The sequence below is a fragment of the Opisthocomus hoazin genome, chromosome 5, assembly GCF_030867145.1.
Source record: "Opisthocomus hoazin isolate bOpiHoa1 chromosome 5, bOpiHoa1.hap1, whole genome shotgun sequence".
NCBI lineage: Eukaryota > Metazoa > Chordata > Aves > Opisthocomiformes > Opisthocomidae > Opisthocomus > Opisthocomus hoazin.
Genome location: NC_134418.1, coordinates 8,336,066 through 8,357,909, shown reverse-complemented (window position 1 = coordinate 8,357,909; position 21,844 = coordinate 8,336,066). Strand labels below are relative to the sequence as shown.

Sequence of the window (21,844 nt, the reverse complement as noted above, 5' to 3'; positions counted from 1 at the left end):
GGCCTGCTCAGGCAGGAGTTTTCAACAAAAACTGATTTAGTGATTTTAAACACTGGGGATGAGGTCAGGAGGAGCACAACGTTAGAAAGGGGAGGTGCAGATTTTCTTGCCATTTTAGTTCATGCTGAACTGAGGAATTATTAGGGTCACTAGACTGGAAAAAAACAAAATAAAATTCTGAGGGTTTTTTTATCCCTACTTCTACAGTTGATAGTTTTCTGCTGTCATAGACAGCAGTCAGGAGTTTTGTTGATTGAAAAGTTTATGAACAAATGTTAATGACTTTCAATTTTTTAAAAACTAAGACTATGAATTAAAAATATTTTTTTTTAGTAAAGCACGTATTTATTTCCAAAATCGTTGGACTTAATAAGAAAGTTTACTTTGCTAATAATTTTGTGCTGATGATACAGCATGAGGCTTTGCGTGCTGCAGCGGCGCGGCCGAAACATCCGCTGGGTTCGGTTGGGTGTTTGCAGAGGCTGGGCTCTGCGCCCTGTGAGCTCGCCGTCCGCTCTCGCAGCGCAGCGTGTCTGTGTCTCGCTTTATGAAAACGCTCGTCGGAGCCTCGGGCTTGAGCTGGAGCCGCTGCAGGCTTCTCCATCCCCTCGTCTTTCTGCGTTCTCCTAAATAGTAGGCTCTGGTGCTGGTAGCAGTCGGCCTTGGTTTGTGCAGGAGCATCCCGTCACACCTAGCAGAACAAGTTCCCGGGGGGGAGGGGGGGGTCCCGAGGTTTTTGCTCTGTACGAGCTATGTAAAAAAAAAAAAAGGGGGGGGGGGGAAATGCCCTCTCCAAAACAAGGAAGCAGAGAGGGAAAGAAAAAACAGGGGAAGGGAGAAAAGGAGAAAAAATAAGGGAGAAAAGAAGGAAAAAGGGACGGGGGTGGGGGTGAAAAAGGGGGAGTAAAAAAACAAAGGGGTAAAAAAAAGGGGGGGGAAGGGGGGAAAAGAAAAGGAGGGAGAGAAAGGGGGTAAGAAAAGGGTGTAAAAGGGGGGAGAGAGAAAGGGGGTAAAAAGGGGAAGGAGAGAAAAGGGGTAAGGGGGGGGGAAGAGGAGGGTAAGAAAAGGAGGTAAAAAAGAAGGGGATACGAAGGGGGGGAGAGAGAAAGGGGGTAAAAAGGGGAAGGAGAGAAAAGGGGTAAGGGGGGGGGAAGAGGAGGGTAAGAAAAGGAGGTAAAAAAGAAGGGGATACGAAGGGGGGGGGAGAGAAATGTGGGAAGAAGAGGGGGTGAAAAGAGTACGGGAGAAGCAAGGGGACAGGGGAGACGAGGGCAGGGCCGGGGCTGGGCCCCCCGCCTTTCCCCCTCCCCAGCCCGTTCGCCACCTCCGCGCTGCTGCCGGCCCCACTCCGCTGCGCTGCGCTCCCCCTCCCCTCCCCCGCCGCCGGCCGGGTAATGAGCCGCGTCGGGGTTGGCGGAGAGCCGGCGGCGGGCGGCCGCCATTGGCTGCGGGCGGGAGGCTCTCCGCCCCGATTGGTCGCGCCCTCCTGCCCCGTATTTTCAGCGGCGGCGGCGGCGGCGTATTCCGGTGGGAGCCGGCGGCCGGGATGCAAGGTGGGTGGGGGAGGGCCACGTCCCTGCACCGCGCACCGTTCTGATGATGAATTAATATTCATTAATAATGATGATTTTCATTTCCTTCCTCCCCCCCCCGGCGGCGCGTTGGGCGGGGTGCCCGGGCTGCGCCAGCGCGCAGCGGTGCGGTGGGGCCGGGGGCAGCCACCCAGCGCGGCCCGCGGTTCGGCCTCCCGGGCCGGTTTTGGGGGGGAAAAGGGGTTCTTTGTGCGGGGTGCTGGGGGGGGGGGGGGAGGGGCTGGGCGTGCATGTCCCCGCGGCGGGGGGTGGGGGGTGTCACGGAGCTCTTTGGGAGTTTGCCCGGCCGGCCGCAGCGGGATGGGACGCCCGGCCCGGCGGGACCCGAGCCGGGGGCTGGCCGGAGGTGGAGGCGGGTCGGGGCTGGAATCGGAACGCGCTCGGGTGGGCTGCAATTCGGGATAACAGATAGGAGGAGGTTACACACCCCGCGACTTGGTCTCGGGAATCTGTTCCGCGGTTCAGGGGCGAGTTTGGCTCTGGGTTCTTCCTCTGCTTTGTCAGGCGTTGTACAGGCGACGGCGTTTATTATATTGCTTCAGTGCATTTCATCTCGTATGAAAACTGCATCCACCTGCTGAAGTTTGGAGCTTCCGAAGGGTTTTTGTGGCAGAAGTTATTTCTGACTAAGATATGTTTTAGGACAGAAAAAAAAAAATATTCTGACAGGTTTTGCAACTTTTCTCTGTGGCGTTTTCTCCGAGAACGCTGCTGTTACGGCTGGGGAGCTTTCTGTGCCATCTAGAAAATGAAATACACTGTGCAGCATCCCCGGCTGGAGGCGGCACTGGGAATTGTGGTGGATTTGCGTGATCGTTTCCGTGCTAGAAGTGAACAGTGGCAATTTTAGATGCAAATACCTGAGTTGAGCAGGTTAAAAAACCAGTGCCTGAATGTTTCTTTCGAAGAAAATTGCTCCTGAACCTTTCAGGCGCCCTGTATAGAAATATGGGTTAAAATCAGTGGTGCTGTCAGCGAAACCGGCGTGATCTGCACCCGCGTTTGCTCGCGATGTGGGTAACCCCTGGGTGTGCGTTGCAGAGGCAGAAGGATGCTTGTGGGTCCAGGCCTATCGCTAGGCCTAAACGCTTCCATTTTTTTCCTATTGCCAGCCTGAAGCTGTAGGAAGCAGTACAGGTTTTTCCCAGGGGTGACATGGGGAGTGGCCAGAGGAGCTGCGCTGCTGTGGCGTCCCGGGTCCTCTCCTCCCATGGGTGCCTGGGCACCTGGAGGGACCCGGCCCTTTGCATCAAAAATAGCCGTGGATGGAAAAGGCACCTGTTGCAGAACCGGCGATTTGTCAGCTCCTAGAAAAAATGGGGCGTACCTGCAGTTTTGTGATAATCTGCCCAAATTCCTTACATTGTCTAAAATGATAGGTGTCTAGGGAATTGAATTTGAGTTTAACAGCGTATTGTATTCAAGTGCTTGTGAATACGTGAGCACACGAGAAATGTAGATAGCTATGTATGAAGTATTTTTTTGTTATGAAATAAATGCTATTTGTACAAGTGTTATGTACTTTTAGAATTAAACCAACTACGGTTCAGTAACTACTGTTTAAAAGTAGAAATATCCATGTGTACATTTTACTGTATTTTGATTTCATTGCATAAGGGCATGCCTAATTTTCATATTTTATATAAACTTCTCCAGAGCATCCTGAGAAGACAGGCAGAATAATGTCTATGGCTAGTTGATACCTGCTGAGACTTCTTTTACCTGAACAGTGAATTCTGATTTCTAATAGTGTGTAAACAAACTGCAGCCCGGCTGGCCGGCGCTGCCTGCTTGTGGTAGCGACAGAAAGGTGAGGGGTGACGTGGGTACTGCAGAGCCGAATTACCCCTGCCCGCCTCCTGCTCCTTTGCTCGCCCGGGCAGGTGAGAGGGGGCGGATGGAGCCTTTTCTGTCGCTGCACACCGTACCGGGTCGCTGGTTTGGGGCCACGTACAGATCCAGCAGCCCTGCAGAGCTGAAGAAAACCTTGTTCTTTCTTACTCTTCCACTTAAATTAGTAAATGTTAGTAAGTGTAGGCTGTTACCTGTAGGAGATGCGTGTTATTTAAAAAAAATATAATCCAAATATAAATAGAAATAGACTCTTAATAATGTTTTTCTAAATAACCAAACATTAAAAAAAAAAATCAGACTAGAAAAAATAAAGCTCCATTAATTGGTTTTCTGATTTTTTTCCCCTAGTTATATCAGTTGGATATAGACTCCAGTATATGCAAGAAGATTCATACAGATACAATGAATCTGCTATACATAAATTACTGGAGGATTAGCATCTGTAAATGCATAAATCATAGATTTATTGAAAAATAGTCTCTGAATTACCCATCTTTTACCTACCTATGTGCCTGAATCAAAGGATCAGAGTTTTAGTGGGTATTGTTTAGTTGCTTTGTTGCAGTTTTTAGGTTTTTTCCTTTGTTGTGACCTCGTTGGATGTAGAGAGACTATTTCCTTGGTAAAGTGGGAGGGATTATTAACTTCTTTAAGGTGGCAGTTTCTGTCTAATGATGTGACTTACAGTGGCACTCTTCTCTGGTAGCAGCAATGTTTATTTCAGAAATATAATTTTCATATTTAAACACAGTCAGTGTTAGATTGGAAAACTTTTAATGACAATTGCATGTCATGTTTGTTTGTAAATGGTTGTTTTGAATGACAGCAGACAAATTAATTTGTAGTTTTTGAAGATCTGTGATTTTTGTGTCTGTTATTTAATAGAGCGGTAGTGTTATCGCTGAGCCTTGCCAGTTCAGTATAAAGTGCAACGTGCAACATTTCCTGGTGGTAGAGTTGCTCTAAGTGGAGAAATAATTTAAGCGGTACAAGGATTTTTATAGCCCTCTTGTCACAATTAGCTGTGTTTATGAAATATGAATTTACACAACATCTGCCTTTCGGGGCCGGCGTTCCCACCGGCTTCGCAGACCAGCGGCGCCGTGTCTGAACCATCACGGCAGGGCTGGGCAGACTGGAGCCCGTGCAGGGGTCGTGTGGCCGCGGGAGCGGAGCGACCCCCTTGGTTTATCTTGTTGGGAAGCTTGTGCAGGAAATGCAGAAGTTTTTAAGCAGAAAACCTTCTTTCGGTTTTTAGGAGGGTGACTTGCTTATGGCCTGGCCCATCCTGCTCTCGCTCCCTGCGGTCTCTCCTGGTCCCCCTAATTCCTGAGCTGCTGCGTAGACAAAAAGGGTGGCACGTGTGGCAGACTGGTGGGGTGGGATCTGGAGTCCGGCACACGCGATGGTACTTTATTTTGGAGAGAACAGGACTTTATTTCGTGAAGCTGAGGAGTTGCAATGGGATGGGTGAATCCAGCTGGACCTTGCAAGTTGTGGGGTTCGTCATCTAAGCGGTGGGCTGTCTCCTCGAGTTCCTCCTCCTCTACATGCCTATTAGTGGTCACCCCCTTAACGATGGCGGGAGGGAAGAGCTGGCTTTTTATGTGGGCACATACACTGAATTTGTCTCTTATTCTTTTGTTTTCCTCCAGCACTTGGTGCTCGGTCTCTCACCTCTCCCGGCAAAGCTCAGAGACGGTCATTAATATTGAATTGGTAAAATTTCTGTAAGCGTTACAGCAAAGGCAAGTTTACAGGAGGACAAAGTAGCTTGAGAAATGTTGATGCTCCAGTTTCTCTTCAGGAAGTGGGGGGAAGAGCACAAGGTGCTTTATGGAAGATGCAGTTTCCCATCATGGGCCAATGTGGGGCATGAGTAGCTTTTAGTGGAGACCCCATCCCTGGAAACATTCCAGGTCAGGTTGGACAGGGCTCTGAGCAACCTGATCCAGTTGAAGGTGTCCCTGCTCATTGCAGAGGGGGTTGGGCTAGAAGATCTCTAAAGGTCCCTTCCAGCCCAAAGCGTTCTATGATTCAGTGAAAAATGGGCACAATGGGGAGAGACTGTGAAAAACCTTGGAAATAATTCTGTACCTCTCCTCCCACTTTTCATGCATCACCTATCTTGACTAGTAAATGTTTCAGGTCTGGCAGTGTCCCTCAGGGCAGAAACCGTGTAACATGTAAGGTCTCAACCGAGCTGGCGTGTCGGAATATGCAATATTCAGTACATGGAAATTGTTCTGAAACACTCACAGTAAATGCTGTTGGCACAACAACCTGCAGATTTTGAGGCACAATATTAAGAAATGAGTGCTCAAACTAGAGGTTGTACAACTTGGAAAGTCTGGTGCGACGGTTTGGTTGGGCTGTGGAACCGATCTAAATGCTCACTGCTGTTTTTACTGTTGTTATTCATGGCAAAATAATTGAGGCCATTCATAAAGCAAGCTGTGTTGTCGTCAAGAATAGCAGCAGACTGTGCCGGGTGTTACCTTTACATACGGATTTTAGAAGATGAAATAAAAATAAAACCCAAGTGTTATATCTTGGTGAAACCATCCAGAAAAACCTCCTTGTTCTTCTACAGGTATTTAGTCCACCCTTCTTCTGCTACCTCCTGAGGCTTTGTTGCTAATTGCTCTCTTACTGATATTTCCAAATTATTATCATCGCTAGGTCAGAGTGAAAAATTACATGCAACTGGTAGTCACTGTAGTGGAGATCAGTCATGCTATCACAGAGATGGCTTAGTCTGGTAAAGGAGAGAGTCCAAACTAGTTAATTCTCTCTTCTCTGGGTTATTCTTTTATATATCTGTATATCCCTTAAAATGGGAATAATCATCATCATAAAAGGTGCTTTAGGACTTATTAAATATTTCTGAAACACTTAGGAGTCATAGTTAAAAAAATAATTGCCTAGTAAATTGTCTACTTCATAAAATGTAAAAAATAAAAGATCTAAAGTATATTAGGCTTCGTAATCATTTAAATAGATGCATGTAGTTTATTTACCTACTCAGCGAGGACTAACAACCATTGAAAGCAAGTAGTTCTTTAGGAGAACTGTGTTTGCAAAATGAAATTATATAAATCAAGGTTTCCAGTTCACTAGTTTAAATTACTTTTACATTTATGATTTAGGCTTTGATTTGAATCATACTTTGTACTGTTAATGTTCAAAATTTATCATCAACACTGAAGCTGTGAACACAAAAGACATTCTTGGCAAGGCTTGCAGAATGTAATGTCAGTATTTTTCTCTGGAATACTAAAAATTTAGAAAACAAAACCTTCCTCTCAGCACTTACAATGGTTGATATCTGGAGGGGGGGAGCCAAACCAAGCTGCAAACAGTTGTGTTTTAGTCAAGAGACGAACGGTTGGCCGTTCCAGTGGCTTTTACTGGGGGCTGGCTACTGCCAGCAAGTGCCGTTGTGGTCATCGGGCTCTTTAGAACGGGGGGATATTTGTGAAGCTTTTCTTGAATAAATAACATCAATCTCTTCATCAAATATAAAAGGACTGATAATGTTTTCCATTGCTGTTGTTGATTAGGCGTAATACCAAGAATGAAACTGTTTCTGCATTACCAGCAGAAATACTGCGGAGTCCTAAGGACTTCTACAGCTTTTTATTCGTGTATTGTTCTGCCTGGCAGTTAGAGAAACAAAACCTCTTTAGATTGTCTTTACACTTGACAGATTGGCATTTGTTTTTCTCTCTGTTTAAAAAAAACCCAACAAAATCAAAACACGCAACAAGCTGAGATTTTCTTCAGTCAGGAAGTTTAGCCCAAAGTTTCCAGAATTTGTGACTCTCATTCTTGTGTTCCGGGCGCTTTTGCATGGGTCCCGGTGCAGCCGGGGCTGTGGGAGCCGCAGGTGATGCTCGGGCAGACGCACTGTGGACGTGGTGTGCTTGCCTCTTCTGCTCGATCTCCTCGGCATGGTGAGGGGAAAGGCTTTCTCCTGGCTCCTTTGGCCTCCTCACTGCTTTCATGGGACCATGTACGCTCAGGTATTTCCCAAAATTAAATGCCTGTGAAATTAGGAACAGAGGAATGGCTCTGGGCAGCGACTTGCTGGCCCTTCACTTGCCTGCAGGAAAGGTTGCTGACAGGGACCTGATTTGCACCCGTTAAGAAATGGCAATTTCAGCTTAGAATAGTGATGCTTTAAATTGTGATTTGCATTTGTATCTTTAAGGAGTAAATACCAGGTTGCATATACAGGTACCATAACTGTTCCATAAAAATTATAATTTATAAATTAAAAAATTGCTGTTAAATTACTGAGTTTAGGGGAAAAAAAAAACATCAAAAATAGTCTAGTAGGCTACTACTGTTTTATGTATGGATACTGAAGCTAGATGTTTAAAAACTTCGTATTTCATAATACTGTAATGTTTCTGAACTGTTGAATTGCTGTTTGAGTGGTCCGTATTTTAATTGTAGTTTTGTACCTTCCTATTTTCATTCTTACTCAAAGTATCTTTAAATAGAATAACCTCTGAGTTGTTCCTGTGATGTATTGGTACCGCACTTGAAAAACCAAGATCAATAATCGTATTTCCTATCTTCTCCAAAAATAATCATAAAAAAATCCATTGTTTGCTAATTTGTTCAAAAATGTTGTTTGGCTCTTCTTGTGTGTACCCACTCCAGTGACCAGAACGTCAGTGGAGGCTTTGTTTAAATGTTTCTTTTCTTGATTCCCCCTCCCACCCACGCATACACCTGTTCATCGAAGTCTTTTGGGCCAGACACTCGTTTATTTGCTGGGGCTTAATGGCTTTTTTTCCCCCTGCTCCCTTCATTCGGTTAACTGCTTGTTGTCAGCAGTTCTGGCACAGCCCCGTGTTTGCTGTAGGCTGCCCACGGAAATAAAAAGCTTTGTTTCCAATGGCAAAGAGTTAATCTGGCTCAGAGTTGGATTAACTGTTGCGGTAGCTCGTGGTAAACATCTGTTGCAATACTCCCAGAGGAGAACATTGCTTTCAAAAGTATTTACTGCACATTTTGAACCCGTGCACTTTCCTCGTGGTTTTCTTTTTTTTTCCTCCCCAATTACTGAATTCTTTTGAAAGGACATAAATCCAAAGAGCCTAACTCAGAGCTTGTGTTTATTTTATGATACAGAGAAGGAAACGTGGTTATTGAGTTATTGTTCACGTGCTGGAGCCCCCGAATATTTCTGACTGGAGCGCAGAAGCGTGTGCGTTGCTTAATGAAAACCAACTGCAGGAGCCAGCTCCTGGGAGCGCTGCCATGTGTGTCCATGCTCCGCGTGGAGCCCTCGGGATGCCGGCCCTCCGGGTGTTCTCCTCCTGCGCTGAATTTTGGGGGAGAGAAGACTGGTGGGGAGGAGTGGAGTTTTGCTTGGACCTGGAACCCGAGGCTGGGTACATGGTTGGAAGGGTTTGGCTGGTGGGACTTGGGCTTTGCCATGGAGGAGACCTTCTGCCATCTCCTTCAAATCTTTTTTAAAAAGTTTTTTTATATTTAAGTTTTTAAACTTTTTCTCTAAAGATTTTTAATTCTGGATTTAGTGGATCAAATAATGACAGTTCCCCTACAGCTGGCCTTTGAAGTTCAGCCTTCCAGCATCCAGTTCTTGCTGTAGCTGAGGATCAGGAGCAAGGAAGCAAAGCAGGCTCTGGTAGGTTTTCCCAAAACATCAACAACCTTCTCCCCGGCCCTGCCCAAACCGCAAAACCTACCCATGCTCCGTGTCTCTGGGAAAAGAACATTGGAAAACAGCATGGAATGTGTTGAATGGTGGATGTTTCCCAACAAATCGTTTTCCTTTCTTATGCTAATGCTCTTAATGAAATCCTGTCCAGAGCATTTTCACCCGTATTTCTCAGCAGGTGAAAAATATTTTGTGCTAGATTTCCTACATATCCTGGTGCTTTACGTATGTGCCGATTGTCACCAGGACTAACTCTGTTTGCATAGCATTCTGATGAATGTGGGTGATGAAATGGGGGACTTCCACACAACAAAGCTAGTTGTAGTAAAATGCAAGAGTCTGTAACTCTGCTTTCTGCTGATTTTCTTAGGTCTGGCGGAAACACTTGTTTGAGCAATAACTCTGTAAGAACAGCCGTACCGATTCAGATCGAGCATGTCTAACTCAATATCCTGTCTCTGATGGTGATCAGCAGCAGGTATCTAGGGAAGGGTACCAGAACAGTGATAAAGTGATAAAATCTAAGGGGACATTTCTTAGTTTACCAGTTTTGTGGTGGTACCAAGAATTTCAGAGTCTGGTTCCTAATCATAATGCTGAAATGACAGACGTGCGGTAGTGAACAGCCTTGGCTTTCGCTTAAAGACCGTGATAGTGGTAGGAGGATAAAACCCCTGAAAAGTAACGGGCAGCATGTAAAATAGAGAGAAATAATGGGATAGACCAGGGAGAAAAAACGGGAAGGGTGATAATTACTGCATAGTATAGTGAAATGGCAGGAAAACTTTGACTTCTTACCCAAGAGGTGAGGGCCTCCAGCAGCAGAGCTTGGTGAGACCTGATGAGTTTCCAGCCGTCACCTGCGTCACATCGTTTGTGCGTGGGGAAGAGTAGGGCATAACCAGGACGGGGAGAAAGAGTTGGTCTGAGCCCAGTCCATGGCAGGGGAGATGGCAGAGGGCAGGAGAATGAAGTGCGAGAGAAGAAACACACGGGAAAGGAGAACGGGAGTGGTGGGAGTGTCAAAGAAATCAGCAGAAGCTGGGGATTATTCTCTGTCTGTAAACATCTGTCCATTCAAATTAATGAAGAAGTATTGTCTGCATAGGGAATATCTTCTGAAGGTTTGCAATGAATCCCTTGCAGCTTTGCGTGCTTTTCCCAGGCTTCAAGACACCCAGGTTTTATTTTCAGTGCTAGCCTGGGTTCTGTTTCATAGCAAACCTGTTCCAGCTTGCTGCAGTCATTACTGCTAAGGCCATCTAAACAGCAACTTGCAAATACTTAAAGCAATGTAAATAGTAATGAATTACTTTGTTTCTGTGTGGATTAAAAGGTACATCTCGGATGGACTTGTTTTGGGGTCAGGTTTGTTAATGCTGTAGAGCAGAAGCGTGATGAGCCTTACGTTACTGGCAGACAGATGTAATGGTACTGTACTTTAAATAACAGACACGAAGGCGTTGTGACTGGGATATTGTTGCTTTAGCATTGATTTCCTAACAGCAGATTTTTGGGGAGCTTTTATAAAGGTGTATGGAAAATTATTATTGACTACCTAAAGTGAATTCAAGAATAATACCAATGAGGAGGTGTTACAGTGGATGAGGAGGCGTCTCGGTGATCTGCTCACCAAAATAAGTCACGCTGCAAGCTAGTATCAAACTTGACAAATTCGGGGTTTGTTGTATGCGTCAGGATGAAGAGAAGGAGACGCATTTGAGTACAAAAGGGCAAAAACCATCTTGAATTTAAACACGGTATACAGAATCCTATGAGCCAAGGGGGTTTGGCACAACCAGAGGAGCGTGTGCTTCATGGTGGCCTTATAGAAAGGATGGCTTTGTCTGTAGGTAAAGACCAGGCAAAGGAAACTTTCCAGCTCGTAGACAAGGTAGGCACCAGATCAGTGGTCATTAATAACTTAATATTTGAGACAGATGTATATAAATAAACATTATAAGTTAATAGTGTTGATAGTGTTATGTATATATAATATTAGAACTAATTTCATGTAATTAAAGGAAAAAAATTCAGAAAGAGCTTCACAGTACAGGAAAGGAAGGGACTAAGAAACATCAGGCATTTTGGGATTGAGCTTCATTTACCTTTTTAACAGGATTATAAGAAATTGATGCTTTCTTGGTTCCCCAGAAGGCTTTTTCCAGCCCGGCACTCTCAAATCCAGGGAGCCTGGAGTCTGGGGCTGGTTGTCTCAAAGACGTGCTGTGGAAGGTGCGTTGATTTACACCCTGTTGTTACTGCAGCAGCTGTGAAGAGGAGGAGTACAGGAGTGAATTGTGCTCGCTCTCTCTGCCAAAGAAGCTTACCTTTTCCGCTGGTTATCCGTGCTCCTGAAGAACCTGCATCTCGGTACGCTTCTGATTAGTAAATAAAACGAAATACAGCTTCCGCAGTCTCTGTTCTCAGTAGGAAAATAGGAGCTCTAACGAGGTATATCTAGACTTTTTCAGAAAAATAGTCATCCGGCATATGCTTGTTACAATGTAGCTTTTTATTAAAAGGTTTCTAAAGCTGAGTGTCAACATTTTGCCTTCTTCTCCTTTATCGCAACAATGTTTCTTGTCGGTTTTTTAAGCATATCATACAACCCGCTTACAATAAACAAACAATTCTCCAGCTTCAGTCTGGAGGATGCATTTTTAAATGACACAGAGGAAATTTTTATGGATGGTTTTGCATTTTCTCTTCTGATACATATCTCCACTTTTGCCTACCAGCTTTCCGAAGCCCTTTCTAAGCATCCTGGTGATTTCATTGGCGGGGACAGAGAATGGATGTGCTGTGTCTCTGTGTTATGTATTTAATGGATGTGCTGTGTCTCTGTGTTATGTATTTAACGTAAAGGAGAATTTACCCTTGAATTTCACCCTTCAGGTAAAGAATTTTCCTTTTTCTATATCCTTGCATTGACTTTCAAAAGAAGATTCCTCAGAATCGAAGAGGAATCTGGTGGCACATTTGCACATCAGTTTACAGTAATATTTTACATCCAGACTTTATTACCTTCTATAGTTTTGTTGTGGTTTCTTTAGTAAATAGAAATAGTCCTACACTTCTGTTTCTTAAAGGCCTCTCATACTTGTGCTGAGCTGTTAATGGATCTGTTAGTATTGTTAAAGTATTAACAGAAGAATAATAATTGCTGTGTTGTAATTGTACTGAGTCTAAAAACACATTCTCGTAGAATATTAATGAGAGCTTTTTAGATGTATGAATTATTGTTTGAACAATACAAAAAAAAATAGTACCATTCTGGAGGAGCATAATAATAAAAATCAATCAGCCTTCGATTTAGTCTTGAACCCCACTGCTGCTCCTCTCCTCGGCCCGCTGACGCTTGCTGTAGGTAGGGCAGAAACCTGCCCTGCACCAGATGTGCTCCGGCACCTCGGCACGATGGGGGGCCGCGAGCCGGGTGGCAGCTTCAACAGTGGGTTCTCTTTTTTCTGTTTATCTCGGCCTTAAATTACTTTAACCTTACTTAGTCTTAAAAAAGTGTGACTATCGACCTAATATTTTATGCAGCATCGAGAGGAACTGGAAGCGCTTTTCGTTGCTGTGCACAAAGCAGCTGGGGTATGGCGCGGAATTCACAACGCGGAGCCGTGCTGTTTGCAAAGGCGAGCCGTAGTTTATTTTCATTTCTGTCATTAAATATCTTATTACCATCTATTTGTTTTTTCTTCCCTCTCTCCTGCAGTGCAAAAAAGGGGCGATTACTAGGAGGTAGGAATTGTACAACTGCTGGAAAGTACCTTAAGTCAGTGACCTTCGGTTGACCTCTGCAGGCACTGGTGTGAGCCGTGGTATTTATTCCAGAGCTAAGTTAGTACCTCTGCGATCCTCTTTCTTTCATCAAATCTTGTTCAACTTCTATCCCAAGCTGCTGACTTGCAAGCAAAATCCAAATATAGCAATAATTTTAGAAAACTCATCTCTCAAAGAAGGGCAGTGCCTCAGTAGGTGGTAAAGTTACAGAAGTGTTCCCTGGGACTCCCTTTAGCATTAAAACTTTGCAGTTCAAGTGGTGTAATATAATTTTCCGAATGTTTTTGGTAGCAGCTACTTCTAAACGGGCAAATGAGCTGCCCTGGCAATACTTGGCTTTTTGTGGACCCATTGATGCGAATGAGAAACACAGAGCAAACTTTAGGGTTCGTCGTTTGTTTGTGAGGTTTTGAAGGGGCTTCAGTTCGTGTTTGGAAATGTGCAGTTTCTTTTCCACTCTCCTGTACCAGCTCCTTGTCATCTTTTATTCTCCCCCGTCTGACATCAGTTTCTCTCTTGTCCATTTCAAACTGAGACTTGAAAAACTGCAGTTTTATACTTTATATTATTCTTCTACCCCGGAGCTGTTTTTAGTGTCTTTATTGCAAGTAGACAGATGGTGATATTTGGTTTCCTGTCAGTTTTAATGAATATAGATAGGAGTGATAAGAACATTTGCTTCGTTTAGCAAACTTCCTTTTCTGGCTTTTAATTAATGGAGTGCTCACTGGTGTGCCGCTGCTTTTGTATGTAGTACGGTTAAATCTTATATACGATTCTACTTGTAGTGTCAGATAATGAAAAAGAAGATGAAAATAACTTCTTCTCAATCCTTTAAAGTTTCCTTACACAGACTTTGAATACTGCAGAAATGTGATGTGCTTGTACGAGCTGCCGTAGCAGTGTTCGTTGTTTCTTTGTATTTTGGTAATATTTTCTTTTTATAAAAAGAAACCGAAGGAGATGGCCTGTGTTTAGTGTGCAGTTAGCCTGGCGTGGGGTTCAACTCGGCTTCGGAGCAATTTGCTTCTCATGCAAATAGAATAAGGTCCACAGCAAAAATTAGATGGAATAGAAAAGAAAACACCAGCTTTTCAAGCTTTTTTGCTGCAATTTGTCCTGCTTTGGAGAGAACTGGACCATTAATCCTAGTATTGATTTTCTTTTCAAATAGTTTGATTTCTGTGTTAGCTTAGTACAGACTTTATTTTAGATTCTCATAAACTATTTTAGATTCCATTTTTCTGAAGATCTTTCTCCAGTGTTTAACTCTAGGTTTTTTTCCTTCCTTTCTCTGTACATTGTGTTTTTAACACGGGTTCAATATCAGTGCTTGTAGCCGAAGTTCAGTAATTTCTGCCTTGCCATAGCAGTTTGAATTCTTTAATGGTAGATGGAACCAAGTGTGTGTACAAACATTTCAGCGGCTAAAGCCTGAATGCTGCCTGCAGATATCAAATCTCTGCTTTAGCTTTGTAGTCAAGATCTTGCTAGATGGAGAGGAACGATTTGGGGTGGAGAACGAGAGAATGATCGTTGGGAAGATCATTTTCTTAACCATCTGACTCTTGCCAGTTCTGAAGAGACAGATTTTAAACTTTGTTGTATCTTAGTATCGCTTTTTCCTGAGTTAAAAAATGGCCTCGATTTTGTAGTTCTTTTCAAGACTTTTGTTTTGTTGTAACCTTATAAGGATAGGATTTGGTTCCCTGGTGGCAAATCTGTGCAGGAAAAAAGTTGGTTTATTTTAGAAAGCTGTTTTAAAATACTCCAACAAGCCTGTCAGGAGGCAGAAATAGTAGTTATTTTGTATTATTTCATGTGTCTTTCTGAAAATGTCACTAAGTGCAAATCATGCTCGTCTGGAAAATTTTTATCTCGGTGAAAGATACCTCTAATTTAAACTAATAAAAACAAACAGAAAATGTTTTCACTGGTGCATTTGGTTGGTGAAGGCAAATAATCAGGTGTTTGCACTAGGTTTAATGCATGAGTGGTGTTACCTCTGCGGACGAGCAGTGACTGAGGTTCCGAACCTGTCCTTCCTTCCCAAAGGTCACAAGCAAGAAAACAAAATCACAAAAGGAAGCTCCGAGAACGGCTTACGTTTAAATAAATATTCGCTTTATGTAGTAGAGTTCGACGTCGGTGGGTTAACAGCTCTCACTCGGGTCTTGGCTTTTGCAAGGGCAAGGAGGAAAGATGGGCTGGCCATTCTACAGGGAGACGAGGGATGCCGGGCTTGGTTGCAATCTATATTACTGTCCTTGCAAAAATCAGTGTAAACAAGAAGTGCATCGTGGTGCCTCAGAATTTGTAGACAAGAACATTTTAACGTTGTTAGTTACAATATTAAGGTTGTGCTTTTCTTTCTGATTCCTTGTGATCCTTCAGGAAACAGAACCACGTGTCTTCCCTCTTATAATAAGAGAGTGTTTTAAGATGCATCTAAACTGGTATGCATGGCTGTATTTAACATACATATTTGCGAATTTTATATGAAATCCGTGCTTGAATTAATGTGAAAAATAAACAGATTTGATTCAGACTGAGTAAAGCCTTTTCCCTCTGGAAAGAGACCATAGTCTATATTTTTGGGGTTTATTTTTCTTTAGCATTTGCTTCTTGTTCTCCAAATAATTGTAGTTGCATGTTTCTCCTTTTTCAATATCTGCCAAAATCTCCAGCAGTTCTTACTCTCTCATATCTCCTTCAGTCATGAGCCAGAAGGAAAAAGAAAGTCATCTCTGGAAAAGAAAGCCCACAGGGCTCCATTCCCTTCCCACGTCCCATCATTTTCTCTCCACATTTTTGAAGATGTGAAGCAATTTAGATCAGCGTTCTCCATCGTTCCTTTTTCCTAACCTGATTCCTCTTCTTGCAGAGAGAAACAAAAGGAAGATACAGAAGAGAAGTTGAAGAAGAAAGGAAGGAAAGAGGAAAAAATAGTGGAGAAAATCAGAACAGAGTTGGCTTTTCTAAGAGCAGCTTCCCTCCTCTTTTTTTCCCTGTTTTTAGCCCATCCCAGATACTGCTATTTGGAGAAAAGTGGGTCAGGCACAAGGGCGTAATAAATAACAATTTCACAGTTGCTGTGGGCATGGGAGAGCGTAGTAAGAAGGGTGGATTCAAGGAAATGTTGGCAGTCTCTCAACGGGAAGCTCCCTGCTGAGCCCCAGGTTGCCGTGCCCAGATATCTTCTGTCGCAGGACTTTGGGCTGTGCCAGCCCGGTGGGAGCAGAGCAGATGGCGAAGTGCGGTGCACGTAGACTTGCCCAGTTCAGTACGGGCAGTTCGTGTTTGTGGGAGCAGCTGGGGAAAGGATGGATCGACCCATTGAACAGGATCGCAGGGAAACAACCGCTCAAGTACCCTGACCAGGGATATTGGAAAACAGGACACATTTTTTTTTCATGTCAAAGATTCTGAGTTTATTAGCAAGGACTATTTCATCTGGCCCGCATATGCCTCCGGTTTTTAGCATCCTGCAGTGCTTTGTGAGGACGTAGCATCAACAAAGCTTATGGTGCACATGTTACAAGGACAACAGTCTGTGCATTTAATTTCTGCTGAGAGATTAACTCAATTTTAACATCTGAAGATAAGGGAAGGAGATAACACACACAGCTAGTTACAGTTTGAATATGCTGCTGCCAAGGAAATTTTTTATTAATAGGTAGATCTGTTGCAAGAAAAAAATGTGAGCTATAAACCATCTAGTGACATTACTGTTGTAGAAGATGGAATGACATGCTACCTGCATTCTTCACATCAGCTTTCTGCGGAGTTTACATTTCATTTGCTTCTACTCTTCTTTTCCTGATGGAGCAAGGTTACTGTGAGACAGCCGTACTGCATCGTGGTCAGGGTTAGTGCTGTGATTCCGGATGCTCCTAAAGTCCCAGCGGTCCTTTCCGAGTCCTAGTGCGCCGTCTTCTCTTGAGCAGGTGGAACCCACTGGATTAATAGTCCCCACAGCCTCTGTGCTTGGATTACGTACCCCCAGCATCACCGGCTTGTGTTGCCACCAGTGCCTTGCTGGCTTTTCTCAGCTGGAGAACGTACTGCAAGAAAAACTTTTTTCTTATTGAAAAGGAAACACTTGGACAGGGACTTTTTACATCCCTGTGACACATTCAACCTGGCCGCCGTGGAGATTGAGTCGGAGGGAGCAGCATGCCCTGCGTGCTGCGGTGGAGGCTCGTGCAGATTCACTGCACCCGGCTGGGACCCTTCAGGAGCACCGGACCACGTCCCTTGCTGGCGACGGGTTGTTCGTGGGCGCGGCGGCTGCGCTGGCGGGGGGAAGGCAGTGGGTGGGATGGCCGTTCCCCGGTGCGGAGCGGGAGTGCGACGCCTGGGGAAGATGAGGTTGTTTTGTTTGCCTCCAGGAAAACAGTAAATTCATGGTTTTTAGATCTGTAAATCTGCTTGTGGGTACTGCTATGTTGCAAAGCAGCTGGCTACGTACATCTCTTGCTTCAAGCTGTTTGAATGAAAAGGACATGGTAGAAGAGTCTGAGGGGTCGGGGTCTTTTTTAGATGAAGTCTGTTTTTCAGATTTTAGGACATGTTAGTAAATGTCATCCTGCCGTTCCTCCATGTGTGTCTACTTTTATGGTGTTGAACTTTTCTTCTTTTAATGGAAAATAAAAAGATGATTCTTTCTGTGGCTGTTACCCATGTTTTGATATATTTTGGTTAGATAACCTGAGATCATTATTCATGTGATTTGAAATAGTTTGGAATTTGTGTTAAAACAAGATAATTTTCTGAAGGATTTTGAAGGAAAAAAAAAAAATTCTCTGCAAGTAGCTCAGTCATCAGCAAATCTGTTCTGAGAGAGAGTGTGTGTGCCCACACAGGGGCACGTCTGATTGTCTGATGAGCATCAGTAACTGGCATTTTCCTTCTCAGAAGATCTTCTTGCTTACTACTGAAGACCTTTATAGTTCATTCTTTCAAAATCAACATTCTGAGAAGGTGCTTTAGCTGTTATCAAAGATGACTTTGGAACGTTTTAATTTTTCTAAATGAAGGTGTCGGTACAAAGGAGATAAATTGGAGCTGAAGGACGCTTTGCAGTTTCTCTCTGGTTTATGCAAAACATTTGTGCATCTGTATTTTTTTTTTCCATATGTTGAAAGTGCCATATGGAGAGGTCACTCTGTATTTCAGCTTGCAGATGAAGTGAGCTAGTATTAGGAAACCAGTCTGAAAGCAAATGGGATTTTAGCACAAAAGAAACCCTAGAAGGGCACTGGTCACTTGGTGGACAGTTATGCTGTTGACTAACAGTAATGATTTGTGGTTTTATAACAAAAAGACACTGGTGTGGGATTTTTTATTAAGTGAAAAAAGATTAGAGATTTACGAATAATGCTAACTATAAAAGCCCAAAAGCTGGAAGGCGAATACAGCAAGCAGGCAAATGGCATTGTTTATCCTTAGTAGACAGAAAATGGCGGCGAGCAACTGTAATTACATTTTTTACATGCAGTGGGGAAAAAATCTTGAGTTGTGCCTGAGTCATCAAAACCCAGTTAACTGCAGTGGCTTAAAGAGAGAGATGATAAAAAGAACAAAGGGAAGCAAATACCCAAGTGGCAATATTTGGCAAAGTCTTGATGGGAGAACGCGCTTTTCATCATTGGGAAAACATATAGTAGATGACTTCAAGGTCGGAAGAATTGTGGTGTTCATCAGTTTTTTAATTTGCAGAGGAGAAGTAGCACAACTTACATCTAGCCAAAAGACTCAGAAAAGTGGAGACAAATAGCTGATGATGCTCCGCCGTGAAGCAGCGGCCTGGTGGCATTAGGCATTATCTGCTGAGACAAATAATTGGAGACCGCTGAAGTCTTGAGGGAGGATGGAGAACAAAGCAATAGCTCTGCTGTGATCTTACTGAGTGCGCGTTCTGCACCTCTGCAAAATCTAAAATTAGTTTCGTCTTGGAGAAACACAAACAGAAACAGAGTTTGAGCTGTCAGCATAAAGATGATGGAGTTTGCTCAGATCAAGGAACAGGGTGGGCAGAGGACGAAAGCAGGACGTCAGCTTCTGAGCCTCGGTGGATGCTGGAGGAGGAAGACTCATTTCTGGGAAGGGAGGGATGTCAGAAATAAAAGACAAATAAGAAGGGATAGCCTGGGAAGGTCAAGGCTTAAAAAACCATGAATGTTTAATGCTGTGAAAGGACAGGAGTTTGAGGAGGGGGAAACTGTTGCAGGCGCTTTGGTTGAGGAGGAGTTTAGCACTGACCACCATCTGTCAAGCGAACGTGGTGGAAACTGGATATAGGGCTGGAAATCAAAGTCTGTTCTTCCTTAAAAGCGATTTCTCCTTTATGTGTTTAGACCTCTAATGGATACTTGCTTTGAGAATGATTGTGGCTATTTTTTTTTCTTTTTTTCCCCTTGTTCAGGCCAAAAATAGAACTTTATGTAACAATAAAAGAGATGAAGTTTATTTCTTAAAGATGTTTAATGCTAACACATCGGGACAGTGTTTTGGTTTTGTTTCTGTTGCGTTCCTCCAACCAAGAAAAGTCACATGAAATTTATCATGAAATCAGAGGGACAAAAAGGTTTCTCAGTAGAACGCAGTGTCAGTACTTTGACTTAAAAAGAAATTGTGCAATTCCACGCTCTTGCAATCCACTCGTCATGATATGTTGTTCCCATTACAAGCCCATGCTTCTGGAAAACATGGCACTTCTAATTTTTAATTTTGAATTTTGTTTTTAATCACAGGATTTTCAAATGGAATATATCCGCTCCCTGTAATTTCAGAGTGGAGAAAGAGTCTTCCTAGGGCATGTTCTAGCTTTTCTATTTCGGTAACAAAGATCTGCAACTTGGTGGTGGAAGGCAAATGATTCATTTTGTCAGGAAAATGCCACTTCTCTAAGTAGTTGTTGGGGCACGTCTGAAGCAAATACATAAAGATTAAAAGCAATAGTCTTATGTAAACGTTTAGCGGGAGTGCGTGAAGCAGATACTGATTCAACAGTCGAGCAACTTTGGATGGATTGCAATAAATATCTTGCCATATATATTTGCAAAGTAGTGTGGGCTTGTAAATTGTGGGGCCAGTTGCCAGGAAATATCTGGACGTCATGGTTTTATAAGGGGATTCGGACACCGATAAACAAAATTTTGCCTGGGTTTCCATGGCTTAAAGAAGCGTTGTGTAACTGCAGTGTAATTTTTTTCAAGTAAACCCGGTTGTGCTGAGAGGGAATATTGGTTAAAGCTCTTGGTTATTCAGGGAGTTGTGGAAACGACTTGGAAAGTCACTGTGGTTTATCAGCAGTGGATTTGGGTGAATAAAGTATGGGGGTTGCTGTGGACTTTTCTCATGAATCAGGAAAACCCCTACAAGAGGCAGGGGAATAGCAACTGTGTTTTACGTCTCATACATTGCTCCCTTTAAATTTGGCTGTGTGTCTTTCTAATTAATTGTTAGGCTTTTAATATATGTATGCACACATACATATAAAATAGATATGTAAATTTATACCATGTAAATTTATATAATACAAACTCACGGTTTTATATTATAGAAATATCCTTGTATATACATAAATTAGGTCAAGATAACAAATAGTCTTGGAGTTGTTCATTCTTCATTCCAAGATGTGTTCACTGATAAGCTGTAGACAAATAATATTTTAGACATCTATTAGAAATGTTTTCATGAGCCTTTTCCCCTCAGTTTTGGTGCTTTTTCAGAGAGAAGTCATGGCCTCTTTTATTCACAATTTAGTGTGATTATTTGTCATTGTCACAAAAGGGTTATGACAGAGGGTGTCCTAATATGAAAGGCTTTTTAGCTGGCGGTGGTAGGAGTGGTAGGAGTCCCCCGCTGCTGGTTCATCAGGCTGCAGGGAGGGGACCGAGGCACCGAATTCCCACCCGCCTGCAGTGGAAACAATCCGATGGGAGCCTTTGAACCAGGGTCACCGAGCACTTTCTTGGATGTAGATCCGCTCTTCGGAAATTACTGTTTATATTTGGAAACTCCAGTCGACTTCCTTCGCACCTGGCCCGGTGCTAACCCTTCCTACTCATCCAGCAGCTTCAGCATTGCCGGTCCCCTGGTCTCTTAGAAAACACAAACTTGGTTTTCATTAAAACTCTTTGTAGCAAAGAAAAACTGATACGGGCTCTCCATGGTACAATTCCAAGTTTTTTAACACTGGAAATACATAGCTCAAGACAAGTGCCATTAAATCAATACTCATTTTCTTCGGTTAGCTTTGCCATAGCACTGGTTTGTTTCTGAGGGGGGAGGATGTCAAGCCGTGTAGAGGAATCATGCATTTTGTACCCAGCTCCTCATTTCATTTATTAGGCTTTTTTCAAGTCATTTTTTGTCTGATCCAACTAAATCACTTGATGGTCCATCAGCAATTTGGCACTTTCTTTGTCCTGTCTATCCCCAGCACTTCCCAGGTGCCTCAAGAAGGTTTCATGCCCGTTGATAAAGCCTACTGTGCTAACAAGACACTACTCCGTGGTGATTTATTTAAGCATCGTAAATGGCTTCACATCTTTTGACTGTTTTGATCACTAGCTGTTAACAAACCTTGCCCGCAACTTGGTTTTGGTCTTCTAGTTACTTAGGTTGCAGCATCTTTCTGTCACTGGTGGTACTATAGCTTCATGGCATGACTTGGACTTCTTGACCAGTATAGATGTTTCCCAAATAACCAGAAATTCGTAGTGTGCACATGGTGTTTTGGAGCCCTGTTTTGAGAAGAACGTTGGGTTGGACCAGGTGATCTCTTGTGCTCCTTTCCAACTGAAGTTATGGTAAGATTTTATGCCAAGGTTTTATCTTAATCCTTTGTTGGCTGTTTCTTCTTTCCAGGTTATTGCTGTTCTCCTGGTTGTTACTGGTG

At 43.4% G+C, this 21,844-nt stretch overlaps 1 protein-coding gene across 4 annotated transcripts in view; it reads left to right on the top strand.

Moving 5' to 3' along the window:
* CTBP1 (C-terminal binding protein 1) overlaps window positions 1-21,844 on the top strand; it is a 250,777-nt gene that overhangs the window by 91,698 nt on the left and 137,235 nt on the right. The window contains exon 1 of one of the 4 annotated variants that reach the window (XM_075420344.1): window positions 1,489-1,553. The exons of 2 other annotated variants lie outside the window; for them this stretch is intronic. In XM_075420344.1, coding sequence (XP_075276459.1) covers window positions 1,547-1,553 — 7 coding nt within the window. In that variant the 5' untranslated portion in view covers window positions 1,489-1,546. Of the gene's footprint in view, window positions 1-1,488; window positions 1,554-21,844 lie in introns of those variants that run through there. One more of the 4 variants, XM_075420343.1, reaches the window with a different exon arrangement.